General features: G+C 41.1%; 1 protein-coding gene across 5 annotated transcripts in view; it reads left to right on the top strand.

Annotated features, from left to right (window-relative positions):
- Positions 1-27421, top strand: part of MAP2K5 (mitogen-activated protein kinase kinase 5) — a 256131-nt gene that overhangs the window by 141116 nt on the left and 87594 nt on the right. For all 5 annotated transcript variants that reach the window (XM_053670162.1, XM_037155695.2, XM_037155694.2 and 2 more), the window contains exons 14-16: positions 10356-10429; positions 11397-11447; positions 20778-20849. In XM_053670162.1, coding sequence (XP_053526137.1) covers positions 10356-10429; positions 11397-11447; positions 20778-20849 — 197 coding nt within the window. The remainder of the gene's footprint in view (positions 1-10355; positions 10430-11396; positions 11448-20777; positions 20850-27421) is intronic.

Genomic DNA, 27421 nt, shown 5'->3' with positions numbered 1-27421 from the left:
AAAAGTCTCTGTGCATAAAATGACCAAGTTTTTTTCTAAAATGAAAGATAAATATCTGATATGAAAAGTGGGTCATTTTGCATTGTTCCTTTATCTCATTTTCTGCAACATGACATTGACCTCTTGGCCAAGATAGATTAAAAGCAAATAGCAAATTAGGGTACATTAAAACATGGTATTTCATGTGTAATACAACGGGGATTAGAGTTAATTCAGTTCTTCACTATAAGCTTATGTTTTACGTTAGACAAAGCTTACTTCTTCTAGTGGTATAAAAAGAACCTGTAATTTCAGGATTCTACACACCTCATTTGTATTTTCCTTGAGAAAATGTCCTAGTTAAAATCAATGCCCTAGTATTCATTTAAGCTCCCTTGCCCTCAATAAAACTAATTGATAAACTCTAATAATTAATGGTCTGATTAAAGCAAAATGACTTACATCTGCCCTGATGATTGCCATTTATAATCAGTCACTTTAATGACTCATCTTTTCTCCGCTTTGCTTACAGAAGAAAAACTGCGATGTTTTCAAGTGAGCTGAATGAGAAGCTCGCATGCCTGTAATTGTTGTTTTCTGTAACTTGAGATTGCATTAAAATAAGCATAAATATAACTACTTCTTTAAAAGTAACCCTTCTCCCTTATGCGTTGTGCTGTTGTCTATGGCTTTGAGTGACATTGAAAATAATCCCTCCCCCTGGACAAGGAAATGAAATTAAATTATTCAAGTATTCCTGGAGCTATTTTTGAACATTGTGGCATTTGTATGTTTTAGACGAAAATTTGGAAATAGTAAATTGAGTGTCTATATACTAGGATTGTTTATTGCTCGAATATCAGGGGGAATTTTTTTAGTATATTTTATTGATTATGCTATTACAGTTGTCCCATTTCCCCCCCTTTATTCCCCTCCACCTGGCACACCCCCTCCCACCCACATTCCTCCCCTTTAGTTCCTGTCCATGGGTCATACATAAAAGTTCATTGGCTTCTAAATTTCCTATACTGTTCTTAACCTCCCCCCTGTCTATTTTCTACCTCCTATTTATGCTACTTATTCTCTGTACCTTTTCTGCCTCTCTCTCCCCTGCCCACTCCCCTACTGATAACCCTCCATGTGATCTCCATTTCTGTGATTCTGTTCCTGTTTTAGTTGTTTGCTCAGGTCTTTTTTTTTTTTTTTTTTTTTTTTAGGATTGGTTGTTAATAGCTGGGTTTGTTGTCATTCTACTGTTCATATTTTTTATCTTCTTTTTCTGAGATCAGTCCCTTTAACATTTCATATCATAAGGTTTTGGTGATGATGAACTCCTTGAACTTGACCTTTTCTGGGAAGCACTTTATCTTCCCTTCCATTCTAAATGAAAATTTTGCTGGATAAAGTAATCTTGGATGTAGGTTCTTGTGTTTTATGACTTGAAATACTTCTTTCCAGCCCCTTCTTGCCTGTGAGGTTTATTTTGAGATCATCTGACAGTCTGATGGGCACTCCTCTGTAGGTAACTATCTGCTTTTCTCTTGCTGCTTTTAAGATTCTCCCCTTATCTTTAATCTTGGCTAATGTAATTATGATGTGCCCTGGTGTGTTCCTCCTTGGGTCCACCTTCTTTGGGACTCTCTGAGCTTCCTGGATGTCCTGGAAGTCTATTTCCTTTGCCAGATTGGGGAAGTTCTTCTTTATTATTTGTTCAAGTAAGTTTTCAACTTCTTGCTCTTCCTCTTCCCCTTCTGGTACCCCTATGATTGGGATGTTGCAACGTTTAAAGATGTCCTGGAGGTTTCTAAGCCTCTCCTCATTTTTTCTGAATTCTTGTTTCTTCATTCTTTTCTGTTTCATCATTTCTTTCTTCCTTCTGGTCCACTCCATTGATTTGAGTCCCAGTTTCCTTCTCATCACTGTTGGTTCCCTGTGCATTTTCCTTTATTTCGCTTAGCATAGCCTTCATTTGTTCATCTAATTTGCAGCCAGATTCAACCAATTCTGTGAGCATCCTGATTACCAGTGCTTTGAATTGTGCATCTGATAGGTTCGCTGTCTCTTCGCCATTCTTGTATTTGTTCTGGAGCTTTGATCTGTTGTTTCATTTGGGCCATTTTTTTTCTTTCAGCACACCTGTTGTGTAGTAAGGGGTGGAGCCTTAAATGTTCACCAGGGCAGGGCAACCTACATTGCCACTCTGTGACACTGTAATGGGGGAAGGTGTGAGGTGGGGTCAGTGCCACTTGCTCCGCTCTCTGACAATTTTCAGTCACTTCCCCCGCTTCCCACAAACAAATTGGGCCCTTCTTGTGTTGATTCCTGTGTGAGTTGGTTTGTGTACATTCTAGGACCCTGTTGGTCTCTCCAGTGAACTCTCCTGTGAGGCTGGAGTTTCTTCTGGCACCGCAACCCCCACAGGTGTTTTCAGTCAGAGGTTCTGAGGCTTTATTTCCTTGAGCTGGGACCCCAGGTTGCACCGTCTGTCTCGCTTCCCAGTTGTTTCTCCCAGTTTATCTGTGCACCAGTGTGGGACCGCCCAGTCTACCAGCCAGGTCCGCCAGCCACTGCCTTGCCACAAGTCCTCTCCACCTGGCTGTCCAGCTCCAACCCTCCTACTCGTCTGGATGAATGTTTCTTCTTTAACTCCTTGGTTGTCGGACTTCCATACAGTTCGATTTTCTGTCAGTTCTGTTGTTTTTTGTTGTTAAATTTGTTGTTGTCCTTCTTTTGGTTGTGTGAGGAAACACAGTGTGTCTACCTATGCCTCCATCTTAGCCAGAAGTCCAGGTGGAATATTTTATTCAGATAAAGTAAAACTTAAATCACAGGAGTATCCTTGTTCCAACATTGAAAAAGATTTCATCTGCTTAATATTCTGCCACATGAATTCAGATTTAGGCTACCTAAATAAAATCCTAATATTTATATCCTGTCTGTTTTGAAAAAGGATTTGAGGCAGCTTAAAATATAAGGTCAAAACAATGAATAAAAGGCAAAAAATAAGAATTTTAAAATAAAGGGATATTTTCACTTTTGCCTAAGGAGTAACTACTGTCATGGGACTTTCCCTACACCAAAAATAACTAAGAAACTGGACAAAGTTTATGAAACATCTATTTTCAGACATTAATAAGCAGCCCAGGACTGAGATCCCTGAGAGGAGGAAAACTGATGGGGGAGCTGTGTAATCACCCGAGCTTTCTGCCTGGAGACAATTTCTGGGCTGCAGCATAGGGAGAGGAAACTCATACACCCCCCAAAGGTCTCTCTGAGGTGAAGAGACAGAGTTTAGAGATCAAGAAGGCCAAAATGGCTAGAATTTATAAGGAAGAGGCCTAGAGAGGCAGGAACTGTGCAGGAAAAAGAACTCATGAAATTGTATCAGAATCTCCTTAAGTTTTAGGCCGTGTATCAATCTATGGGTTGATAGAATGAAACCTTACAAATCTAGACAATGAACTACTATCTGAGAAGGAAAATTTGGGGGGAGCTATAAACTAAACAATTTTCAAAGTTTACACAGGTTGGGAATTTTTTAAATTCCAACCACCAAGAGTGGAGAGACCTTGTTGGAACATTCAAGAGAGACTTCAGAAGGGGCATGCTTTTGTAGTGGGTCTACACTAGCCCTAAAGTAGGGGTCACTATAGGTTGTCTATTAAAAAAGAGCACTGAAATAAGCTTCACAACAACCTAGCTATCTGCAAGTAAGTTAACTGCCTGCCAATATCAAGTCCAAAGCACTTTAAAGGATGGTAACAATATTCAGCACTCAACAACATAAGATTTACAATATCTGGCATCCTGATAAAAATTAGTAGGTGAACAAAGAATCCTTCTGATAATGGATGAAAGAAGATAACCAGAAGAAAAGTCACTCAATAGAAATCAGAGCCTCCTTCCTGCTGAGATGATGGACTTAGCACACAAGGACTTAAGAACAGTTACTATAAATATTACAAATATACTGAAGTGTGGTTACATAGTTGTATACACTTGTCAAACTATATTCAAAATGATTTTCTAAATGAATACTATTGATTTTTTAAAGTAAAGGAAGATAAGAGTAAAGTTTTCTTTGGATATTCTAAACTTTCTAGCAGTTAAGTCAAAGGGAAATGCAGCAGGTTATATTGGTTTTTCCTAAATGTTAGCCTGAAGACAAGGCTATCTTGGATTGGTTTCTAATCTAGTAGGTCTGAGGTGAAATTCAAAATGTTTTCTTTTCTTTTTTTCTTTAAATATAGCCAGGCTTGGGAGCTATTTAGTTATGTAACTCTCATTGTCTTTATTATAAAAAGTGTGCTAATTGTTTAGGAAGAAAATTCCATTTAGAGGATATAAAAGCAGTATTCTTATCCTGAAATCTCATGTGCGTTATTTTTGGTCAAAGAAAATACCAACAAATCCTAAGTCTGCGCTCTCCTGAAGGGCAGGAGAGCCCTTAATATTTCTCTCCACAGCAGCCGTGGTTCTCAGAATGAAAAATGTCATTTAGAAATGTATTCATTAGACTTCCAGTCAAGATGGAGGCATATGTAGACATGCTTTGCCTCCTTGCACAACCATAAGGATCACAAGTAACCCCAAAACAAAAAACACTCAGAACTGCCAAAAAATTGAACTGTATGGAAGTTCAACAACCAAGGATTTAAAGAAGCCACATTTATCCAGACAAGTAGGAGGGACAGAGACAGAGAGCTGGAGCAAAGAGGATGTGGTGTGGCAGCAGTGAGGTGGCCAGTGGAACAGGTGGTCCCACATTCATGTGTGGAGGATAAAATCAAGAGGGATACCTTGGTAGCAAGCAATCCTAACCCCAGGGCAGACCACACAGCCCAGGGCTCCAGTACCAGGAAAATAAAGCCTCATAACTTCTGGCTGTGAAAACCAGTGGGTGTTAGGGTGGCAGAAGAAACTGCCAGTCTCTCAGGAAAGGCCATTTATAGGGCCTGCACATTCCTACAACGAACACAAACCTACTCACTCTGGGAACCATGACAGGAGCAGCAGCTAGTTGCATATGGGAAGGGGATGAAGTGACTGGAAATGGAGCAGGTGCCAAGCAGTCTTCAGTGGCATTGTCCCCTCTCTGACCCCTCTCTCACATACAGAGCCACAAAGCAGTGAAGCAGATTGTCCCACCCTGGCGAATACCTAAGGCTCTACCCCATGCAACTTCATAGGCATGCTAAGACTGGGCATCAAAGCAGCTCTACCTAATACACAGAAACAAACACAAAGAGGCTGCCAGATTGAGGAGACAAAGAAATATGCCTCAAATGAAAGAACAGAACAATACCCCAGAAAAAGAAGTAAGCAAAAAAGACATAGCCTACCTATCAAACTCAGAGTTCAAAACACTGGTGATGAGGATGCTCAGAGAACTCACTGACTACAGCAGAAGCATAAAGGAAGAAATGAAGGCTATACTAAGTGAAATAAAGAAAAATCCACAGGGAACCAACTGTGAAGAGAAGGAAGCCAGGATTCAAATCATTGATTTGTAACATAAGGAAGAAATAATCAACCAGAACAGAATGAAGAAACAAGAATTCAAAAACAAAAACAAAAACAAGAATAAGAAGACAATGAGTAATCTCCAAAAGTGCCAACATCCAAATCATAGGGGTGCCAGAAGGAGAAGAGGAAGAGCAAGAAACTGAAAATTTATTTGAAAAAATAATAAAAGAAAGCTTCCCTAATTTGGTGAAAGAAATAGATGTACAAGCCCAGGAAGCACAGAGCCCCAAACAAGATGGACAAAAAGAGGACCACACCAACATCATACTTAAAATGCCAAAGGTTAAAGGTAAAGAGAGAGTCTTAAAAGCAGCAAGAGGAAATCAGGGTTACCTACAAAGAAGTTCCCATAAGACTGTCAGCTGATTTCTCAAAAGAAACTTTGCAGGCAAGGAGGAACTGGCAAGAAGTATTCAAAGTGATGAAAAGCAAGGACCCACAACCAAGATTACTCTATCCAACAAAGTTATCCTTTAGAATGAAAGGGCAGATGGTGTGCTTCCCAGACAAATTCATCATCACCAAGTCCTTATTATATGAAAGGTTAAAGGGACTTATGTAAGAAAACATAGAAGATCAAAACTATGAACATTAAAATATCAACAAACTCACAATTATCAACAACTGAATCTAAAAAGCAAAAACAAGCAAACAACTAGAACAGGAACAGAATCATAGAAATAGAGAACACATGGGTTATCAGTGGGGCGGGGCAAGGAGGAGAATGGGGGGAAGTGCAGGGATTAAGCAGCATAATTGGTAGGTATAAAATAGACAAGGGGATGTTAGGAATAGTATAGGAAATGGAGAAGCCAAAGAACTTACATGCATGACCCATGGACCTGAAGTAAAGGCAGGAAGGGTGGGTTGTTGGAGGGAAGGGGGAAAGGTGGGACACTGGGTGGAAGGAGGCAAAGGGGGGAAAACTGGAACAACTGTAATAGCATAATCAATTGAACATACTTTAAAAAGAAATGTGTTCATTAATAGTGAAATGTATTCATTCTGAAGTACATGTCATTAAGTATGGAAAAGATACAGCTCCTTCTCAGGCCAAATTCATGTTTCTCTGGATGAGCATGTTTGCTTTTCTGCTTAATAAATATATTGCTCATTTGCCATTTGCTCAACAAATATGCTTTCTAGTCTGCACCAGGTACCATTTTATATATAGTAGTGAATAAAACAGATGGAGTCTCTGCATTCATGTAGCTTCCTTCCCTTCAAAAGGAGAGGACTGTGAGGGAAAAGATGTATTTGTGCGGATATGTTGTGTTGATGATGCTAAATGTTAAAAATAACATTGAAACAGGGCGGAGGGAAGGAGGTATCTGTGGTGGAGAGGTTCTGCTGTTCACACTGGATGGCTGGGGAAGCCTTCTCTTTTAAGGCTAACATTTGAGCAGAAACCTAAAAGAACTGAAGGAGCAAGATACATACACACATGTGCACACGGAAGTGGTGTATCCCAGGATATGGGGTCTCAAAGCAGGAGTATGCCTGGCAGGGAAGGGAGTGGGGAGGTTGAGAGCCTAAGGTAGTGGAGGGCCGGCACAGAAAAGGCCTTAGACATTATCATGAGGACTTTTCATTTTATATTAAGTTGCAAAGCCCTTGGAGGTTTTGGGGAGAGAAGTGGTATGATCTGATTTGCTTTTAAAAGGATTACTGGCTGTTGTGTTCCACATGGACAGTAGCAGAGCAAACGTAAAATTAGACAGGTTCAGTAGTCTTGTTGAGGCATGAGTGCATATGGCCTGTCAAAAATGCTTCCTCATAATCATTACATTGGTTTTATAGTTCTACTTACTGGGTTCTGGAAATTATTTTTATTCAGCTGGTACTTTGCTCAAATACAGCTTAAATTTGTTACAGTAGCAATAGAAATAATTTTCTAAATGTAATGGAACATACCACTGTTGTAGCTTGGTTGATTACCAATGGAAAATGATGATACCTTACAATCATAAAGTGTTTGAAAGTTTAAACAGCAGTTTTTATTCGTTATTTCATCTAGTCCTCATAGTTTTTGTAAAGGTTGCCACAGTGGCTATTATCTCCCTACAGAGGTGGGAACTGAAACATCAGATGCCCACTTTGCAGCAGGGCACCCAAATAACTAAAACCCAGCTCTTCCCTGCTCATCTGAATCCACTGGATTTGTTCAGAGGGGTCTGTTACATTCAGGATGTCTCAAGATGTTGGTAGGGAGTGGGATACTTAATATAGCAAATTTAGTATATTGGAAAAAACATCAACTAGTGAACAAGATACTATGCTTGGAAAGGATATAGTCAAAGATGTATAAAGCATGTTCCTAACCTGTGAACTTACTACTTAGGATGGTTACACTTATAACAGTAAATATGATAAGTGACTACTAGTTTTAAGAAAATATCATGTGCTCAGTTTCAAACAAATGGTACAGACAGTAAATAGTAAATGTTTTACAGTTCAAAGGAAGCAGTGATTTTAATGGCCAGGGTAGTTAGAGCAATAGAGGGGCAGGGCACCTGAGTTGAAGAATGAGCAGGATTCAGTCAGAAAAGATTGAAGGAGGGCTTCTAAACCTGGGTTGGGGGTGGAGGGAAGGAGAGCATGTAGAATGAATAAAGGCTTAGAGGTGGAGTTTTGGGGGTTGTTTGGGGGTTGTTTTTATGAGGCAGTGATTAGCTGGGTCAGAATACAGTGGTTGGTTTGAGGATAACTGGATGATTACTACTTTGCATACATAAAATATTCCTGAAAACTATGCTGAGAGGTGAATGCACATAAGTCATATAGGTGAGTTAAACGAGATGTCAGAGGGCTGCGGAAATCCAGTGAGGTTCTTATTTACACTTTGCCTCTTACAGTATAATCTAGCAACTTTATGGCTTTATTCTGTCTGTCTCTATTGATCCTCTGAAGTCAAATATGTGTCTGATTAAAGCTAAAGATTTGTTAATTTTAGCATAACTTGTGATTTCCAGTCAGCTCCTCCCAGGAGCTTAATATATTCATTAACTGTGTCCATCTGATAGGGTGGCTTAAGAGTGGTTTAAGGGTGTCAATATATCAAAGAGCAGATTATCAAAAAGAAAAATATTCAGTGTTGAGGGCCTATAGTGAGAATTAGGTTTGGAAAAAAAGACCAGGCTATGCAGAGTCTGACATTTCTTTCAGTTCTACAAACATTGAGCGTCTGGTGGCTATCTGTGATTTGTATGTATTGTACTAAATACTGGGGCACATTGAAAGCATAGTCCTATTAAGTAGTTCACATTCTGGTGGGGGTGGGGGGAGTGTCAGAGAATATTTAATTTCCTCCTCAAGGAGAGAAATGATGTAGTGAAAGTTCTGTATTTAATATATTGGTGTTGTAAGATTTATATTGAAATTGGGGGAACTGAAGGCAGAAAAACAGTTAGTAAAAGAGCTTGCACCTCTGCTCGTACTCAGAGACCCCGCCCCCCAAAAGGAAGTGTACAGTGTATTATCTGGAGGGCAGGCTCCAGAAGCATGTTCCATATCTACCTCCTGATCAGCAAAACAGAACCATCCAACTGGAAATCACGTTGTTTGTTTGTGGTTTCCATCATTTATTTTCTCCTCTATTGAACAAACACTTATTACCTGTGTGCCGGCACCCTTCTAGGGCCGGGAACATAGTCATCAATAAAAAAGACAAAGTCCCTGCCTTCGTGGAGTTTCCATTCTGCTCTCTCAGGCAGCACTAAATAGCTAATGTATGAGAAAGTACCTAGCATATTGCCTGTCACATAGTAGATAGGGTTGAGTGGTTGTTAATTACAGAGTTTGATCTTGAAGTTTGAATTAAGTACCCACTCTTGACAGGCTACTTTGTTGGGACCCTTTTGCAGAATAGAGGGGAGGAAGAGATTAACTCATCTGCAGATTTTTTTAAAGTGTTACCATTAAAAAGTACGCGTCCCTTATTCAGTTTTGGGGTAATTAAGATTATATGCTATATTAAATATAACAAGTATGTTCCTGACCACTTTCACAATTGAAGGTGAAACTGTGAAGCAGGTGCTGTTCTGTGCCATCAAAGCAGTGTGCGCCTGTCCTGCTTGGATGGTTTTTGTGGGCTCCCTGAGTTCCTGAAAGGGCTCATTGTTGTCACTAACGATGCTTCACAGAAACCCTTTGTGTCATTATTTAGCAACTGACTGCCTTGGCAAAAGCTATGTCAATTCTTTTGTTAACTGTAACAGCAGTCAAAAACGAGGTAGGGGAAGAAAAGGATAAACGAAACAAAGACTTTTAGGTGTGCGCGCACACACATCTCTTAGATCAATTTCCAAGTGTCATCTGGAGAAGCATTTGTCACATAAAACCAGGAAAAAGCAATACTGCATTTATTTTTTTCATTGTTTTGTTCAGCTATGACTTGTTACCAGCAACATACGGATGCCTTTTTTCCTTGTTGGCTTCCCTTTGGTCTTACAGTTCATTAAAGGGGAGTAGTAGTTTCATACCAGGAGCAAAACAAGCCCTTTTGTGCAAATTCTTTGCAAGATTACATTTTCTTTTCTACCTACTTTTCCTAAGAGGCGGGGAATAAGATGATGGGTGTATTTACTGTTGTTGGAAGCCAAGATTTTTGACTTTCATTTGAAATAAACCCTTGCTTCTATGGAAACCTGAAATAGTTGGAAGTAGAGGAGTTAGGAGCTTACATTTATTTGCCTCCAGATAAAATGCTTAGCATTAAATTTGTTACTAGAACTCCAAGTTGAACATAGGATGTCATTGCTGCAATATAACATGGTGTGGGTGTGCTTTATTTTAGAACAAGCACTGTCAGTGTGGAATTAGTTATGTGGACTTTTCTCATCCCTTTTTAGATGTGAAGCCCTCCAATATGCTGGTTAACACAAGAGGACAGGTCAAGCTGTGTGATTTCGGAGTTAGCACTCAGGTAGGTCTCTTTTTCCTCCCCATCTGCTCTCCTCTCCATGACATCCACTTTTTATTTTCAATCTACTCTCTGGATTGAAAAATCACCTAGCTGCCAGACAAACAGAACTCTGCATCTTCTCCTCGGCTGGGAGTGTGTTACTCATTTTTAATCTCCAAGCGAGTTTCCTTCATCAGAATATGATTGTTCATTGTTTAATGACAGTAAAAACCGCTGATATTGTAATTACTACTTACGAATAGCAAACTTCATTGATATGCAGCTTTGATATGAAAGCGTTTTGGCCAGACAAAGGGGAGGGCAGAGTGGGAGCGGTGCCTGGGGAGCCCAACTGGCCCACAGTAAAAATTAATATTGGGAGCAACAATGGTGGAGGGCCATTACAATGTGCAGCACAAATTTTAATTAATTTCCATTTTGGGCCTCCCCCGAGAACCCCGGTGATAGTGACCCATGAGCGTGCTGTGATGTTGATTTGAATTGCAGCCACCTTTACTCCCATCCAAACACGAAGACCAAAGCGAAGGTCATCGTTGTATTATGAGTTGTCAAAGTCTGTTATCCCTCCAGCGTATTTAGTGTTCGTCTCATTCTAGTAATGCGTGGGGCTGCCTTCACATTGTGAGCCATTTGACTAAAACATGAGTGTGTTCAAATTCTACTTCAAATTGACTTTTTATATACCAGGCGGGCTTGGGGTACTAAAGCGATAAGCATCCTGCTTAAGTGGTTTGTTTAAGGTTATCTGCTGTAAACTGTAACGCTGTGCTTGTTTAAATTGGAAATCACATTCAAAAGGAAAGGGAGATTTAACCATTTTTAATGCCTTTGCAGATAAATTTGTTCCCTTTTACACAATTTTTAGTTGATTTATAGAAATGATGATTGTAGGTTAAATGAGGAATAATTGCCCATTTTATTTCCACATTATCTTTATATTGTTCTAACAGACTGTTTTGTCTCGTAGCTGGTGAATTCTATAGCCAAGACGTATGTTGGAACAAATGCTTATATGGCAGTAAGTAAACTTATGCAAAAATAACATTTAAAACCAACATCTTTATGTACTTGTTAATGTATAATTCTTGAATTAATTCCACAGCCTTAGCCTTGTTGATCATAAATTACAAAGTCAATTCAGTCATGATTCGCTTTTTAAACCTTTCTGAGAGACATTAGGATTTATACAGGAGCTACAAACTTATCCGACTTTGTTGACTTAAATGGTTGGCTCAAGTGTGAAATCGCTGAGTTTTGAAGTTTAATCCAACAGGAAAATTGCACCTTACAGCATATTGGCTACTTTGCCACATTGCTTATTTAATTAACCCTCAAGTATACCAAATTGTCAGTCAATAAGATTGGTTGTTTTTTCCAGGAGTGCAAACATGCTTTGTCACCAGATCAACATTAAATTATTGATGGGACCAGCTCTTACTTATGGATCTCTGACTATAATGGTTTAGCAGTCAGTTCTCTTTAGGACTTACACATCTATAGTCTGTGTATTTGTTGAATTCCTGCCTACTACAGGATAACTTAGTTAGTTCCACTGACGCAAATTTGCCAAGAATAAAAAGTAGAAGTATGGAACTGTTTCAGTGACCAACGTGGACTTGGCTTTGACCTTTTTCATACCTTTTAAGAAAGGAAGTTATTTGTGTTCATAAAAAAGTTTTTGTTCATTGATTTCCACAGTCACATCAGGAATTGAGGGTCAGGGAGAGACAAGCAGGAAGTTTATCTGGTATCATTTTTGGAGCAAAGTTTTAACATCTTAAGGGTTTTTTAAAATTAAGGAATAATAAAAAAATTAATTAATGGTTTTATATTTTATTCAGATAGCCTATTTCATTTCCAGTAGTTCTTCCATATATATCATAAACAGTGTTAGTACAGATGGAACCCAGGATTTTGTTCTCAGCAACCTTTGTTCATATATTATCTTGATAAAAAGATCTTAATATGGATGGAACCCTGGATCCTATTCTTGAATGGTGCTGAGCATTTTCTTTAAATTGAGGTACCAGAGTAGTTAATTTGTGTCTTACATCAATTTTTAAAAAAACATATTCTTTATCATTTTCCTAGATAATGTGAAAAATATATATATTAACCTCTGAAGTCATCTATGTGTTTTATAAAACCTAATCACTTTTCTGGCCCTACCAGGTTAGCAGAGATTGGTGAGCTACCTTCATAACGAACAAAACCCCGCAAATGCCACAATTTCAGTCTTTGAAAGAATTTGGAACACTGTGATCTTAAAAAAAAAAACTATAAATGAAATAACTTCTCAAATGCCCATCATGTTCTTAGTAGTTTTAAATTGCTCTAGTAATTAAATTGCATTACATTTGAATGTACAAATTCAGATCACAATTGTCTTTCCCAGGTGTACATTAAAGAAATTACTTTTTCATTTTTGTTTATGGATGAATGTGATGCGTCCATCTGTTAATTGAAATGTGAGGATTAAAATTATGAAACGTTAGCTCAGTCTGGCAAAGCTAAAATTGCTTCGCTTCGCTTCTTGGGTGAGTGAATTCTAGTCATCATCTTTTTAGTGCAAGCTATAGAAAGCTTAAGATACCTAGGAGGCGAAGGGTAATAGCCTGATAGTGAGCCTCACGCAATTCAGAAGGTTCCAGTTGGCCACATAACTTTCCTAACTGGTGTGAGATCAGCAGTTGAGAATGGGGGAAGGTACAAATAATATTTATTCTTCTGTTATGGGTATGTATCCCTGCCTTCTGTCTGCTGACAGTCTCATGAGGGAGAAGGGCTTTTTTTTTTTAAACCACAGTTGGTTCCCATTTTCGCTGGTCTAGTTTATACCTTTGAGTTATGCATGACAGTCTCTTCCAAGTGTCCATGAACTGCCTGTAGTTCTCAGGCCAAATTCAGCTTACTGCTCACTTTTTGTAAAGAAAGTTTTAATACAGTACTTGCCCTTGCTGGGTAGCTCGGTTGGTTAGGGCATCATCCTGATAACACCAATATTGCATGTTTAATCACCCATCGAAGCACATACAAGAATCAACCAATGAATGCACAAATAAGAACAGCAAGATGTTTTTCACCCTTTGTCTCTCTCTCAAAATTAATCTAAAAAATCACACAGTACTGCCTAAACAAACACAAACAGGTACGTGTAAAACCAGGGAAATCCGAATAAACTCTGTAAATTGCACCAGCATCAGTTTCCTGGTTGTGATATTATATTACAATACTACCATCAGGGGGAACTGGGTGAAGCATACACAAAATCTCCCTGTATACTGCATATGTATAAATGTAACATATATTAATGTATTTTTAACATATATATTTTTACTTCTTGTTAATCAGTATTTCAAAATAAAAAAATTAAATTAAAAACCAAGTTTTTGGGGGACACGGTCATATCCACTTGTTTGCAGATTGCCTGTGGCAGCCTTAGCCCACCAGTGGCGCAGTGGAAGAGTTGTGACAGTTGCATGGCCCACATGGCCCACAAAGTGACAAATATTTAGCATCTGGTCCTTTCCAGAAGAAATGTGTGAACCTCTGACCTGTGCCAGTGAGGGCGGTGTCCGACACTGAGCACCTGCAGTCAGCCAGCCCACGCTAAGCGCCTTCTCTGATATTAGGCGCAGTGGGACCACCCTGCAGCCCACATAAGACGTGTGCAAAGTAGGAACTTGGTATTATACATGGCCATATTATGTATGATGTAAGGAAAGTTTAAGTTGTGCCCAAAGTGCTTTCAGAGAGTGAAAAGGCGTACAAGCTATGAATTTGATGATTCAAGCAGTATGTGAAAATGGCACTAGAGGGATCCTGCAGAAGGATGATCAGCAACTCAGAGGTAGAAGGTTATGTGTCAGGGGTGGGGCGAAGAGTAGGGCAGAGGACAAATAACAAACTGTGAAAATACGCAATTAGAGGTCATCTGATGTAATGCCTTTGTTCTACACCCATTGCCCTCACTTTATATTTATGCATACTTCTGCACAGTGCTGATAATAGCAAAATAATAGCAGCAATTTACACTGTGCACCAGTTGCTCTTACATATATTAACTTTTTAAATCCTTACAACAGCCCTATGAGGTAGGTAATATTCTCATTTTATAGATGATGAAATCAAAGGCTAGAAAAATTAAGTGACTTACCCATCAGACTTCAGAGACTAACCTCTTTACTGCCGTGCCTCTCACTATCTACCTAAGTAGTCTGTGTTGCTCCACATCTAAAGTATGATCTTCTCAGGGGCAGGATTTATTCTGCCCATTCTCTGTATCCAGTCCCTCATACAGTGCTAAATGAATGAATTCATAAATATTGCATTTCAAATATGACTCTCACTAATTGTAAGCAAACTATTTTTTCCATATTAAGTACCTTCCTTTCTTTATAGAGTATGGAAGATCCCCAAATTACTCAGCTACAGATAGCTAGGGTGCCCAAATACTGAAAACAAAATAAACGAATTGCCAGACAGGGCACATGCCTGGGTGCAGGCCAGGTCCCTGGTGAGGGGTCCCTGAGAGGCAATCACACATTGATCATTGATGTTTCTTTCCTCGTCTTTCTCCTTCCCTTCTCCTCTTTAAAAATAAATAAAATATTTAAAAAGAAAAGAAACCAAAGGAATAGTCCGGCCTGTACAGATTACTTCATTCTCCTATAACCTGAAGTGTAAGATATAAAAAAAATGATAATTAGAAAAATGACAGAGAGGCTCTTCTAAGATCCTGAAGCATTAAAAAATAATCATAATAACAACTTATAGGCACATTAAGCAGTGACCACGTAGGAGACTTGGAAAGTCATTGACTGGTAAGGGGACGAGACCCAGAGGGTGAAGTGGAGCCTTCAAGGACACGTCACCCCTTAGAGGCGGCCGGCTGGCTTCTACAGACGTTTCAGTTCAAAGAATAAAGAGTTTCCAACTCCATTTTGAAAAGACTTCATTCAGAAGAATTATAAAAGAGATCCAGAAGGCTTTGGGGGCTTTTATTAAATTAAACCATTTCTCATAAGTTCTAATTACTAAAAAGGTTACTCTATTTTAAAGATAGAAGTCCCTGAAATTGTAACCTACTCTTCAGTCACTGTGATTTGCCTATTGTAATTTTTAAATCACATATAAAAGTTTGACATTTTTATGAATAACTGAAGATTTGAAAAAAAATATTACCTAAATATGTGTTTCTTAGGATCAGAAAGTCAATCTAAATGACTTTTCTTAATCTCCTGAACAATTTTTTCTACCCAGGCTTTTTCTATCCTTAGAAATTATCTTTACCCGAATAAGACCTCCTGTGCACAATACATAACCCAGCTCGACTGGCTGTGCATGTGCAGTGATGGTAATGGCCGTGGTGGTTGTTGGAGGAGGCTCACATTTACTGAGTTTCCCATGCGACATGTACTGAATCCAGCACATGACATGGACCCATATAATCTTCACGCAGACCCATGAGGAATACATGTTATTATGACCATTGTTTTGCAGATGAGGAAACCAGAGGTGGAGTCACCTGAACCAGTCCAGGGTCTGAGTTGGCAAGTACTGAGAGTCAAGATTTCATTAGGACACCAGCTTCTAGTTTCTTGTATTAGAGATTAGGCTATTTGGACCAACTCTTCCACTGAAAATGCTATTTGAAATAATTTTTAAATGATCTCAAATGTACTGAAGAGCTAAAAAGATGATGGGGAGTCTCAGGACAATTTTCAGATGGAGTCCTGCAACTGAGGAGGAAGCAGAATATTGTCGCACCAAAGCTCCGTACTCCCGAGGGCATGTTCCTGTGCCACAGCTGCGCCCTATTGCAGAGGGTCTTTCCCATATCAGGCTGAAAGCCTGAAGGACTTGTACTCAGCACGAGAGCAAACCAGAGCTAAAGTTGCCTCTCCTGTCCCAGTCCCAGCAAATGGAAAAGAAGGCTTCTTGGAAGTAGAAAAGCAGGTTAAAAAGGGAAAGGGGGAAAAGCTGAAGCCGTAGACTATCTAGCACAGATTTGCACCCTGGGTATTTGTATACGTGGCCTGAGTTGCAAAAGGAGCTTGCATCATGCTTAGAACTTGGTTTCAGGAGGGTGTGCCCATCTTAGGCCTCAGAGAACCTCTCCAACATTTTTTTCAAGAGCAAACTCTAGCAATTAGTTGAAGAAAACCAGGCACACTAGGGAGCGAAGCAACTTGACAAAGAACCAGCAGGGGCAGCAGACAGCAGAGACAGCTGCATGCAGACTTCAGGCCCCAAATTGCAAGCTATGTAGTACAACCACTAGATTAAAATTTAAAACTCACTGTTTGGTAGCACACTGGATAGAGCAGAAGAGAGGATTAGTGAGCTGAAAGACAGACCGGGTTACAGCAGTCTGACGTCAGAACCTTGCTTGGCCAGTGTGCCCTGCTACCCACTCAGGGATCTTTTCAGCCTAAAAAAAACTCCCCACAGTCTGATAACATATTTTGATTTCATACAAGCCTAAAATATTTTAGGCTGTATGCTGTCATAATTTTCTGAGTAGCTTAACAAAACAAATTCCTATATCAGAAGAGAGAAGGGATGTGCCTTGGTATTTTCCTGCTTTGGGCAAGTGAACTCTAGGGCATCGTGCTGTAAACAGAGACAGTTGTGGAATGAATTAACCAAATATGGGTTGGGACAAACGCCAGGTCACAGAGGGTGGTTGTAAGGAGTGAGTATGCCTGCCCGCTTGGAGCCGCCGCCCTTTGAAGACCCTCCATAAACTCTGCTTTTTACTCATCACCACTCCTTACTGTTATTGGTAAGAACAGACCAGGGTTTGGTCCCCTGGACACTTAACCTTCAGTGCGAGGCCCTTCAGATGAGAGTTGTGTTTTCCCTATTGTTCAGCTTTCCATGTCAGAAAGTGACCCAGCTTTAGCTTGCTCACTGCGAAGTGTCCATCAGAGATCTTCTACCACCAGTGTTGTACCTGTTTTGCTTTAAAGGGGAGAGACAGGCAAAGCCACCTTGGCCTCAGGTGTGAAGGCAGCTTTGAATTTTCCAGCCTCGGGCCACCAACTCCTGGCTTCATAAATCTAGAATGTACTGGAGCCTAACTTGCGGCTGTGTCAGATTCAGGGTCCTGAGCTCATTGCCCAGTCCCTTCCCCTGTGTGAATCTTTAGGGCAGACCTGAAGAGCTGGCTTTGCTGTGCGCTTGTGCTTCAGTACCACCACATCACAACAGTAATCTTGGTTTGTTAGCTACTTGTAAGAGTGATGTCTCTACTGACAGGTTGTCAGAATCGTGTCCTTTAGCTAGTTCTCTTATTTGCCACCTGATATCTGTGACCATTATCAACTTTTTTCTTTTTTAATGTAATTTTTCTGCGTATGCTTTATTTTCAGCTAACAGATTGCACTTGTTTGGCTGTTCTGTGAGCAAATCTTATGAATGTGTTTAATATTACTGTTGGTCCTGCCAACAGTAATATAAAATTATTTTGTGTGTGGGTTCCACTTTTATTTGTTGTCTGTACTCTGCCTGAAGTACTATATACTGAAAACTGTCAGAGAGTGGAATGAAGGAAGGAGAGGCAAGGAAGAAGAGACCAGGAGAAAGGCCACATTTGGCCATTTCTTTAAGAATTCTAGAGGACTTTAGGACTGTCATGTTTGCCAGAAGTTCTTGATGGACATGAATGGCAATATGAGGGGAGTTACATTAGCAGAGCACTCCAGGGAACATCCAGTAGTAACTAGTTCATACTCAAAACCAAATGTGCAGTAAGCATGTATGCATGTCTTCAGTCAGCACACATTGGTCATGCACCAGCCATGTGCCGGGCATGAAACCAGCTGTGAGATGAATAAGACACTCTCCTTGCCGAGTAAGAGAAACACACTAGCAAATGGATGGTTACAACACAGTACAATAAATTAACATTAAAGTTACAAACAACTTTTTAATGAAGTTCAGCAGCAGGAATTTGTCATGCTCCCTGAGGAGTAGAGGAAGTTTTCACCAAAGAAAGGTGGCCCGTGACTAGGGCCCATAGGAGAAACATCCACTAAGCAGAAAAGAGGAAGGTAGGTCATTGCCTCTGCAGGGAACATGAAAATATTTAGTGACTAGAGCTGAGTGTACCCAAGAATCACCCAGCGAAATTATTTTTTAAAATGAAGATCCCCAGAGCCCCGCCAGAGACTCTGATTCTGGAGGTTCATTTGTAATAAGCACCTCAGGCAGTTCCGTGGTGGCTAGTCTGAAGACTGCATTTTGAGAAATACCGACCAGATCCACACCAGCATGTGGCTTTTCTGACAGCCAGCTCCGGGGCGGTTCGCCACCCTGGAAAGAACCCTGCTACCGCAAGCAGACATACCAGGGTGTGAGGCCTGGCTCTGTTCCTGCACAGTGCACTGCATGCCAGCCCACAGCTGTGCACCCGGCTAGTCAGTTCATTCACTCAGCCTCAGTGTTTGTATCTGTAAAGGGAGAGCAGTGTAAGTAACTTCGCAAGATTTTTCTGAAGTGTAGAGTATGCAAAGTATCTAGCTCAGAGTTGGGTACATGTCGTACTAGGTGGCAATTAAGTGATAACTATTGCCCTCCTTATATAAAGGCCATGAATTAAACCTCTCTGTGCCCCATTTTTCTCATCTGTTAAATGGGGATGATAATAGCACCAATCTACATATTTATGAATTTGAAGTAAGACATGCATGAAAAGCTGTTAAACTGATGCCTAGCACATGGAAAGTCTTCAATAAATGCACAGTGATATTCTTAATATCGGTGATGAAGATGGTGTTACTCCTTTAACTAGCTGCCTAGTTCCTTATGAATACATCCTAGAATCTACTGAACTAGCAAGAATTGGATAGTGGGTGCATTCGTACATGAACAGGAAACTTGAGAGATGATGAGTGTGGGGGATTAGAACACAAAGGAGAAAGTGGTGGGGGACTGGAATGACCATGTCTATTAGCAGCTGAGAGAAATGGTCACATGATCCATGGCCCTTGGGAAGAATTATTCTTGGTAGGAAAGGGGTTTTACAAATTAAAGAAATAAATAAAGGAAGGAAAATAAGACAATCCATCTTCTACCTCAGGGCAGGGTTTTATGTAATTTTATGGAAAGTGGTCCCAGGAGAAGTCAGTAAGTACATGGAGGTAGCCTGGTAGGTGGGAGTGGGGAGGCAGTTACAAAGTTTTGGGTCCCCACTAAGCCAACCCCCCAAAATGCAGGACTGCACCAACTCACCTGAGAAAGTCTGACCCACATCTTCCATGCCCCCGGTGTAGCTTCTGCTTGTGAACAGGGACGCCCACTTCCTCCATCTCCAGTGGAGCGTGCTGACCCCGACCCCGTTCCTTTTAAAGGACTTGCATAAGATCGCCTGAAGGGTGCAGACTATGGTGGCTGCCAGAAACTCCAGGGACGGCACAGAGAATATAATGCTGCCCTGAGGGGTCCAAGAGATGTGGGTTATGATCCCAGCCCTGCTCCGCTTAGCTCTGTAACTGTAAGCAACCATTCCACCTCCACGAGACTTACTCATTGTTCCTGTGGTCATTCAAAAGACCACTGTGAAATACTCCACTGAGCCAAATCCTGGAGAGCCGGAGAGAACAGGCAGGAGGCACCCACTTCAGGATAAATCATTCTGTTGAAGTCAAGACTGCGCAGGTACCAATTTTCTAGCCCAGGTATTTGCTACACATCTTGAACGGAGGACCTCCAGTCCCAAACGGACTTTTCGAACTGTTCATTCATGTCAACAGACACCCTAGTACATGGAATAAAATGTTAAAACAGGTGAATCTGGGCAGAGGAAATTTGAGTGATCTTTGTGCTCATCTTAATCTTTCAATGTTCCTAAAATGTTAAAGTATTTCCAAATAAAAAGATTTTTAAAATTTAAAGTGAAAGAATTTCTAGCGATCCACACCCATCTCTCAAAATGCAAATAAGTGATAACATATAATGCTGTGTAATTTGTCACTGCACAACTAAGACCCCAACATCTAGAGTGAGAGGACCTGGATTCAAGTCTTAAGTCATTCCCCAGCCTAGGACTTTGTCTCAGTGTCTTCACTAATCTGAACCTGCATTTTCTTCACCTGTAGAATAAAGATAAGGTTTTCCTCAAAGGAACTTTGTGAGGATTCAGTGAGGTTGGAATTATTTATAATCCATATAATTTCTATATTTTATCTACATAACACACGTCATATAAAATTACTTCGTCCTCCATAAAGTGCCGTGCGGATGTTGCAGTACAGCACTTTATGCCGTAGCTGGGCCATGCCAGCGAGTGTCATTCCTGGGGTAGCTCACATCCACTCACGAGCTCCCTTCTGTTTTCTTACAGCCTGAAAGAATTTCAGGGGAGCAGTATGGAATCCATTCTGATGTATGGAGCTTAGGAATCTCTTTCATGGAGGTAGGTGTTTTGTAAGTAGATGTTTTTATGTATATCTGTAGCAATAGGAGGGGGAACCCCAAAAGTGTAATTACCTTCTGGAGGGTGCGCCCCTTCCAGGTGAGTGTTCTAGGAACCCATCTGTATCAGTGTACCAACTGGTGTTGTTGTGAGAGGCTGCTTTCAGTGTCAGTGAAATTTTTTATAAGATTCTTTCAAGGCATTTGCCCATTTCATGGTGGGTCTACAAACGTACTTGCCCATACTATGCTGAGTGTTCAACACTTTTTGACCAAAAACAGCATGACCCCCATGCCACATTCTCCCTATTCACCCAATCTCACCTTTAGCTACTTTTTTTGTTTCCCGGGATTTAAAAACTAAAATCTCCAGTTACGTATACATGTGTGTCCACAGAGTTTAAAGTCGTAATTTTGATATCCTTGCAAGGCTTGTGAGCCAACTATTCTAAAGTGCTGTTTCTCACAGATGACCTATATAAAAGTTAACCTAGAGTGCTTCTTAAAAATACAGCTTTCCAGACTCCATCCAAGACCAATTAAGTTCGTATCACTAGAAATCTGCATTATTAACATGTTCCACAAATCTGGAGACCCTGTGTTCTCAAAGAGAGAGTTCAGAAAAATTCTGTGGTGGTCGCCTGGCTGGAATACCTATATAACCTCCCAAGGTGATTACTTTTAAGAGCACAGCCGTACTCATTTGGATGTATAATTGTATATGGTTGTTTAGAAAGGAAAAAAACCACCTTGTTCCAGCATATTCATATCATACGTTGCCAAAGGGGGTATCATCTGATCTGGGGGAGGATAATGGGTATGTATTTGACATGATTTAGTGTCTTTACTCTTCATAGCTATATTTAGAGTGGGTTTTGTCTCAGTGTGCTACTTGTAGCCTCACTAGAATTCCACGAAGGTTTCTAAACCATGGCCCTTGAGGAAATGTGGACAGTTTAGATGGGAAGAGCAGCTGGGTTGATGTGGGTCACCATGTGACGGAATCTGCATACTCACAAATGCTTCAAGACTTGTTTCTCACATACATCGACTCGGGTATAGGAAGACTTTAAAAAGTAGAAAAGACTGCTTAAATAAGATCATGGATAGTGTTGCATTCACGCTTTTATCACCTTTTTTTGGTCAAGTGCTTTATCTGTGATTTTCGTAATGCACAAATGCAGCTGAATTTGTTAGGGAATATCTTCGGATTCAATTCACTGGCACGATGGAAAGAAAGCAAAAATGAAGTAGTCAGTGTTCATTAAACTATATTCTTCTACTTCTTCATAAGAGGTCATCTAAGAGAAAATTTGATATGTGTGCATCAGCTTATTGGTTAGCCATGATAGTGGACGGATGCTCAAAACTGAGTCTCCCAACAGAATACTGAAGGGATTGTTCCATTCCCCTGCTTTGGGGGACATTCAGGCCTTGCTGTTATATAGTTTCCCTTTGCCTGGGTTAAATCATTGTCACCGAGTGTGTTTAATGAATGACCAGATAGAGCGCAGCACACTCGTGGCATTGCACGAATAGAGATATGAACCCTGGATTAGGAACGGAAGACCGAGATTGCAGTTCCAGCTTTACCACCGGTTTTCTGGGGCCTGTGCAAACCTCGCTTTGGCCCTCAGCTTCCTTACCTGTAAAGTAATGCTCTGTAAGCCCCTTTCCAGACTAACGTTCTTTGACTCTAAGCAGTCTGCTGTTGTGTCTCTTGAACCTGCTGCAACAACTCTAGCATTGCATGACTAGACAGTGTATACCCCAGCACGGTGTAATCTGCGGAGGCATAGCAGTACTGTGTGGGAGCATAACTGATAGGTTTCAGATTCAGAGCACGTGTAAATATTTACCATTCACTCCTTCCACAGTTACCTTTTCTTTCCCATATTGAGGTTCTGCTATGCCTACTGATAGGCAACGTGGATATGGGACTAAACGGACATCCCAGACTTTACTCTCATGGAGCTGCGTTTGTCAAGGGGTGGGGTGTGAGGAAAAAGAAAAAAAAACATTTGCTGTTCCACCGATCCATGGATTCACTGGTTGATTCTTGTATGTGCCCCGACCAGGGATCAAACCCACAACCTCTGCCTGTGGGAACGATGCCCTAACCAACTGAGCTATCCGGTCAGGGCCTGTTTGTCCTCACTTTTAAAAACAAGATTCCCTTCCTATGTTTGCACTCTGAAGAATATATTATATTCACTCATTCAGTAATAATTATTTTAGCAATTGTCACATGCTAGGCCTTGGAGAGTGGCGCACGCAAAGCTGACAAAAGCTGCCTCTGACAGAAGACAGACACCTAACACCCCGAACAGTGTGACAAGGTTTCAGGAGGACGTGTGTGGAGGGCTTGGAGACGTAGACGGTGGGTGGGTGAAGCGACTCTCAAAGGAGTTGACGGTTGGGTTGGGTTGGTCTAGAGGGGAGTTTGCCATGGGGAGAGAGAAGGAAAAGATGGAGGAGCCCTGCCCCCAGCACTCTCTAAGGTGGGTCTCTGTAAACCCTCAGGGGAGATCACCTGTCAAAATGTGCAAGGCCTCAAGTAGGCCTTTTACTGCCTGTTCTTGTGGATGCCTTCCTCCAAGTGTTTTAACTCAATCAGTTTATTCCTCAAAGGTGCTAGGGGTAAAGAGAAAAATAGGATGAAACTGCAGGAAACTGAGCAAAGGAGTTTTCCTGAGATGGCACAAGAATCAGATAGAGGCAAAATGGGAACCAGAGTTTTCTACCTCCACCTAGCAACCCCCCGCCTCCACCCCCGCAATTTCATAAGCTCGTGACCCATCCCTGAGGTTTGGTGGTGCAGAAATCAGAAGGTTGCCTTCACTGTTTTAAACTCCCAACATAACGAGGTTCACCCCCTGCTTGCCTGCTTCAAACTGCCTCTTCCCGTGTTAATGTGCTGCCACTGTCCCCATGGGGAGTCATAACAAGGCCTTTCGCCACACTCTCATAAAAGATGGTGCTGCATGTCACTAAAATGTGCCATTTAAAAAGTCACAGACAGGTACATTTGTGCCTTAAGCAAAGAACCTTTCATATCAGGCTGTCTGTTATCTAGGGACAGAAATGCCCCGTCTCCGCAGTTCGGCATCCCTCTGTTCGTGAGATGAAGTGGATCTCTTCCAGAACCTTGTCAGCTGTGTGCAGTATTTGGAGTTGGCAGCAGTAACATGAAAGTGGAAATTGCCCTTTAGAGGGGGAAAAATGAGATTATTCAGCTTGACTAGAGTAGGGAAGAATTTAGCCCCTTTCTATGTGTTTGGTTTATGGTTTTCAACTCAGATGTTTAGATGTGTTGTAGTTCTTGTGTGGATTAGTTATGGAAATATATGTGCCACTGGGCAGGCTCACACTGTAATGGGGAGAAGAACGCAGCTGGACTTGAACCTTTTCCTTGAACCTTCATGATAGGAATTAGTATGGAAATCCAAAAGAAAAAAGAAGTAAGACCCACTAACAAGGGTACCAAATTCCTGAAGTAGGACAAACTGGGAGGATTAATCCTGGCCCCAGAATTTTTGACTCTTCTGGGAAGCTCATAATGGTTCAGTGGACTCAGTCTGTTCACCCTGCTGGTTGCTACGCAAGACTTCAGAGCTAAACTTTAAAATGAAAATGAGTGTGGTACACAGTAAGGGCTTTGTTTTACCAAGTTTGATGATTTTATTTAATTCTTCAGGGTGGGCAAAAGATTTTAAGGCACAATTTCTTAATTTCATGGGAAGCTCAGTGTTTCTTTCTTAGCCCACAGTGTTTCGAGGCGGGAGTCGCACTGTTGTGTTTCACTGCTCAGTCACTGGTGGATGTTTCTGTGTCACTGGAGTCACAACAGATCTGTGGGTGGGAGGCAAACAGTCATAGTTGTAAAAGCTAGGTTTTTAGTTGGCCTTTCTTGGGTCAAAACATAAGTGAACCGTACACCCTTCTCTGGCCTTGCATTTGCAGTACCCAGGACAATGTATATACACTTAAAAAGGCACCAGGCCAGTCCTGTAATGTTCTTAGTATGCTCTACAAGTTCATGTGTTCTGGTGTGCGGTTCCGTCTGGTGTGTTGTTGTAAACCCTGTTAAGATTGGCGGTGGGTAACCTTCTGACAGGCTTTCCCACAGGAGCCCCACGGAAAGCCCCGTCTTTAGCACGTGCGTTTTGCTCTTTTCACTTGGGTCCTTGCTCTTTCTGCCCTTGTTTGCCTTCTCTCTCTGTCAGTCTCTCGAGTCCGAGACGCAGAACAATCCAGCTCGATGTGTTTGGTTAATTGGAGTGTCATCCAGTCCTCTGAGACCCCTCTTCGGCATGATCACCGTTTCATTGAAGTGGTTTGAATGATGTGTTAAATGATGAAAGCAAGGCCCATGGCTTAGAAAGATATCTCTAGATAGGTGAAGAGCACACTCAGGAAGCCAGAAAAGGTCATTGTCATCAAAGTAACACCATCTTCCGAAGATTTCAGTGGGTTCTATTATTTTGACAGAGGTTTTTCTTGTGAATTTTAGAATTAACCTTTACCAAATTAAAAATAAATCCATGGAATAACTACTGTGCTGTTCACTGTACATGGAATACATTTTTTTCTTCATCTCCTTAAGATTTAAGTACCCATACTTCATGAGTCCAACCCTGATCTCTCCAGCTGCAAATACTGTCTTCTGACCTTCCTCCACATCTTCACTGTGGCGTGTAGATTGTGTTGTAATTATGTCATGCCTCCTTATGATCGGGTTCACGTGGATTCTCTCCAACTTTCCTGCACTCTATAGCGCAGTTCCACTGCCCTAGTGGGTACTCATTCAGAAAAGTCTTTTTGGCTCAGTATTTTTTCATACTTTTATAATGGTTTTAAAGCAGTTTCTAAAAATAAAGATCAGAGTTTAATATTTGATTGGAGCCATTGACAGAAATGCCCATTAATGTTTGCTAAGTCAATCACAAATGTTTGCGTGTGAAGAAGGGCTTTGTGTTTGCCAAAGGAGCAGACCTAGATTCATCTGTCGCCTCTGCCAGTATGATACTACAGGTTCTTGGACAAGTCATTTGCACTCATGGGCCTGTTGCCTTGTCTTTAAGTGGAAGCTTACTTCAGAGCTTCTAGACAACGGTCCCAATGAGAAAATTAAGCCATTATCCCCCTCTTTGAAAGAGATCACCTTTGGAAATGTTTATGTTTGGTTCAAAAGGACTGCTAATTTGGTGAAAGCATGGAATGCTTGCTTTAGCTTCCCTTCTCCCCTGAAACTCCAATAAAAATAACCATGAAGGAATTTTTTGGAGGAATAACCATGAAGGAATCAAATTCTGGATGTGGGGAAGCAGATGAACAATAGTAAACACGTTAGCAGAGCTGAGAGTGCTAAAATCCTAAGCAGTAGTAAAGAATGTAAGAAATCCTGGTTTACTGTAGAACACCCAGAAGTCTCAGAAATTGGCGATTCCAGATATCTGGACCTAGGAGTGAATGTAGGACCAGAGTAGAGAGTTGTTATCAAGTCGGCTGGAGAGGCAGTTACTCTGACTCATAGGTTCTCTCCCTAACTCAGCACAGCAGACAGTTGCCTCTCCCCAACTCTACACAAGACGGGACAGAGGGTTTTCTTGAAAAGAATAAAGTAACTGATATGAGCCCTGAGTGGTGTGATTCAGTCCGTGGGGTGTCATTCCGCAAAGCAGAGGTTGCCAGTTGATTTCCCACTGAGGCACATGCCTGGTTGTGGGTTTGATCCCTGATTGGGGTGTGTGAGAGGCATAAGACGCAACCAAATGATGTTTCTCTCTCGCATCAGTGTTTTCCCCACCTGCCTTTCTCCCTCCCTTCCCCCTCTCTAAGAAAAATCAATCAATAAAATCTTAAAAAACAAAAACAGTGCTACCTGGCACTGTGTAGAAGACTGCATCCCATTACTGAGTACAGGCACATTGAGTAGAAGTTGGAATTTTACACTGAGATCTCCTAGCCTTCTCACCACACCCTGTTCTTAGGACTCCCAGCCATGATTACCTTTCCAGCAGGAGACTGGAAGAGGCTTTCTATATAGTGGAATCTGACCGAGTCCAAAGATCCACACACTGGAGCTCCCCGAGGAAGGAGCCCAGCTACATGGCGCCACCTCAGCCTGCAGGCTCCGCCAGAGCGCGCAGTGGTTCCGTCAGATGTGTGCTGCCTCACTCTCAGCAAGATACTTGAGGAAAGCCTTTAAGGTGAGAGCAGAGACCTAGAGTCAAAAATAAAATAAAAAAGTAACTCGGAGGGCCTCGCAGAGACAAACTCAAATGAATTACTGTGATGCTCTCAGAGAGGCAAGACAGACACCGCACCCAGGAAAGCGAGAATGGGCTGCTGCAACAGTGGGGCTCAGAGAGAAACACCAGACAGAGAAATGAAAATGAGGGACCCAGGTCAGTCAGGAAGAAAGACTAGAGAAAGCAGAGGGGAGGAGATCATCAAAGAAAATGTTTTCATTTTAATTTTATAACATGAGAAAATTTATCTGTCATTCGAGATTGCCCTCCTCTTAGTATTCCTACAGCAAAAACAAAAAACCAAAACCTAACTTTTTTT

The sequence above is a fragment of the Artibeus jamaicensis genome, unplaced genomic scaffold (assembly GCF_021234435.1).
Source record: "Artibeus jamaicensis isolate MK-2021 breed Jamaican fruit bat unplaced genomic scaffold, CSHL_Jam_final contig_548, whole genome shotgun sequence".
NCBI lineage: Eukaryota > Metazoa > Chordata > Mammalia > Chiroptera > Phyllostomidae > Artibeus > Artibeus jamaicensis.
Note: the sequence above shows the minus strand (reverse complement) of the source record. Positions and strands in the feature narration are given on the sequence as shown.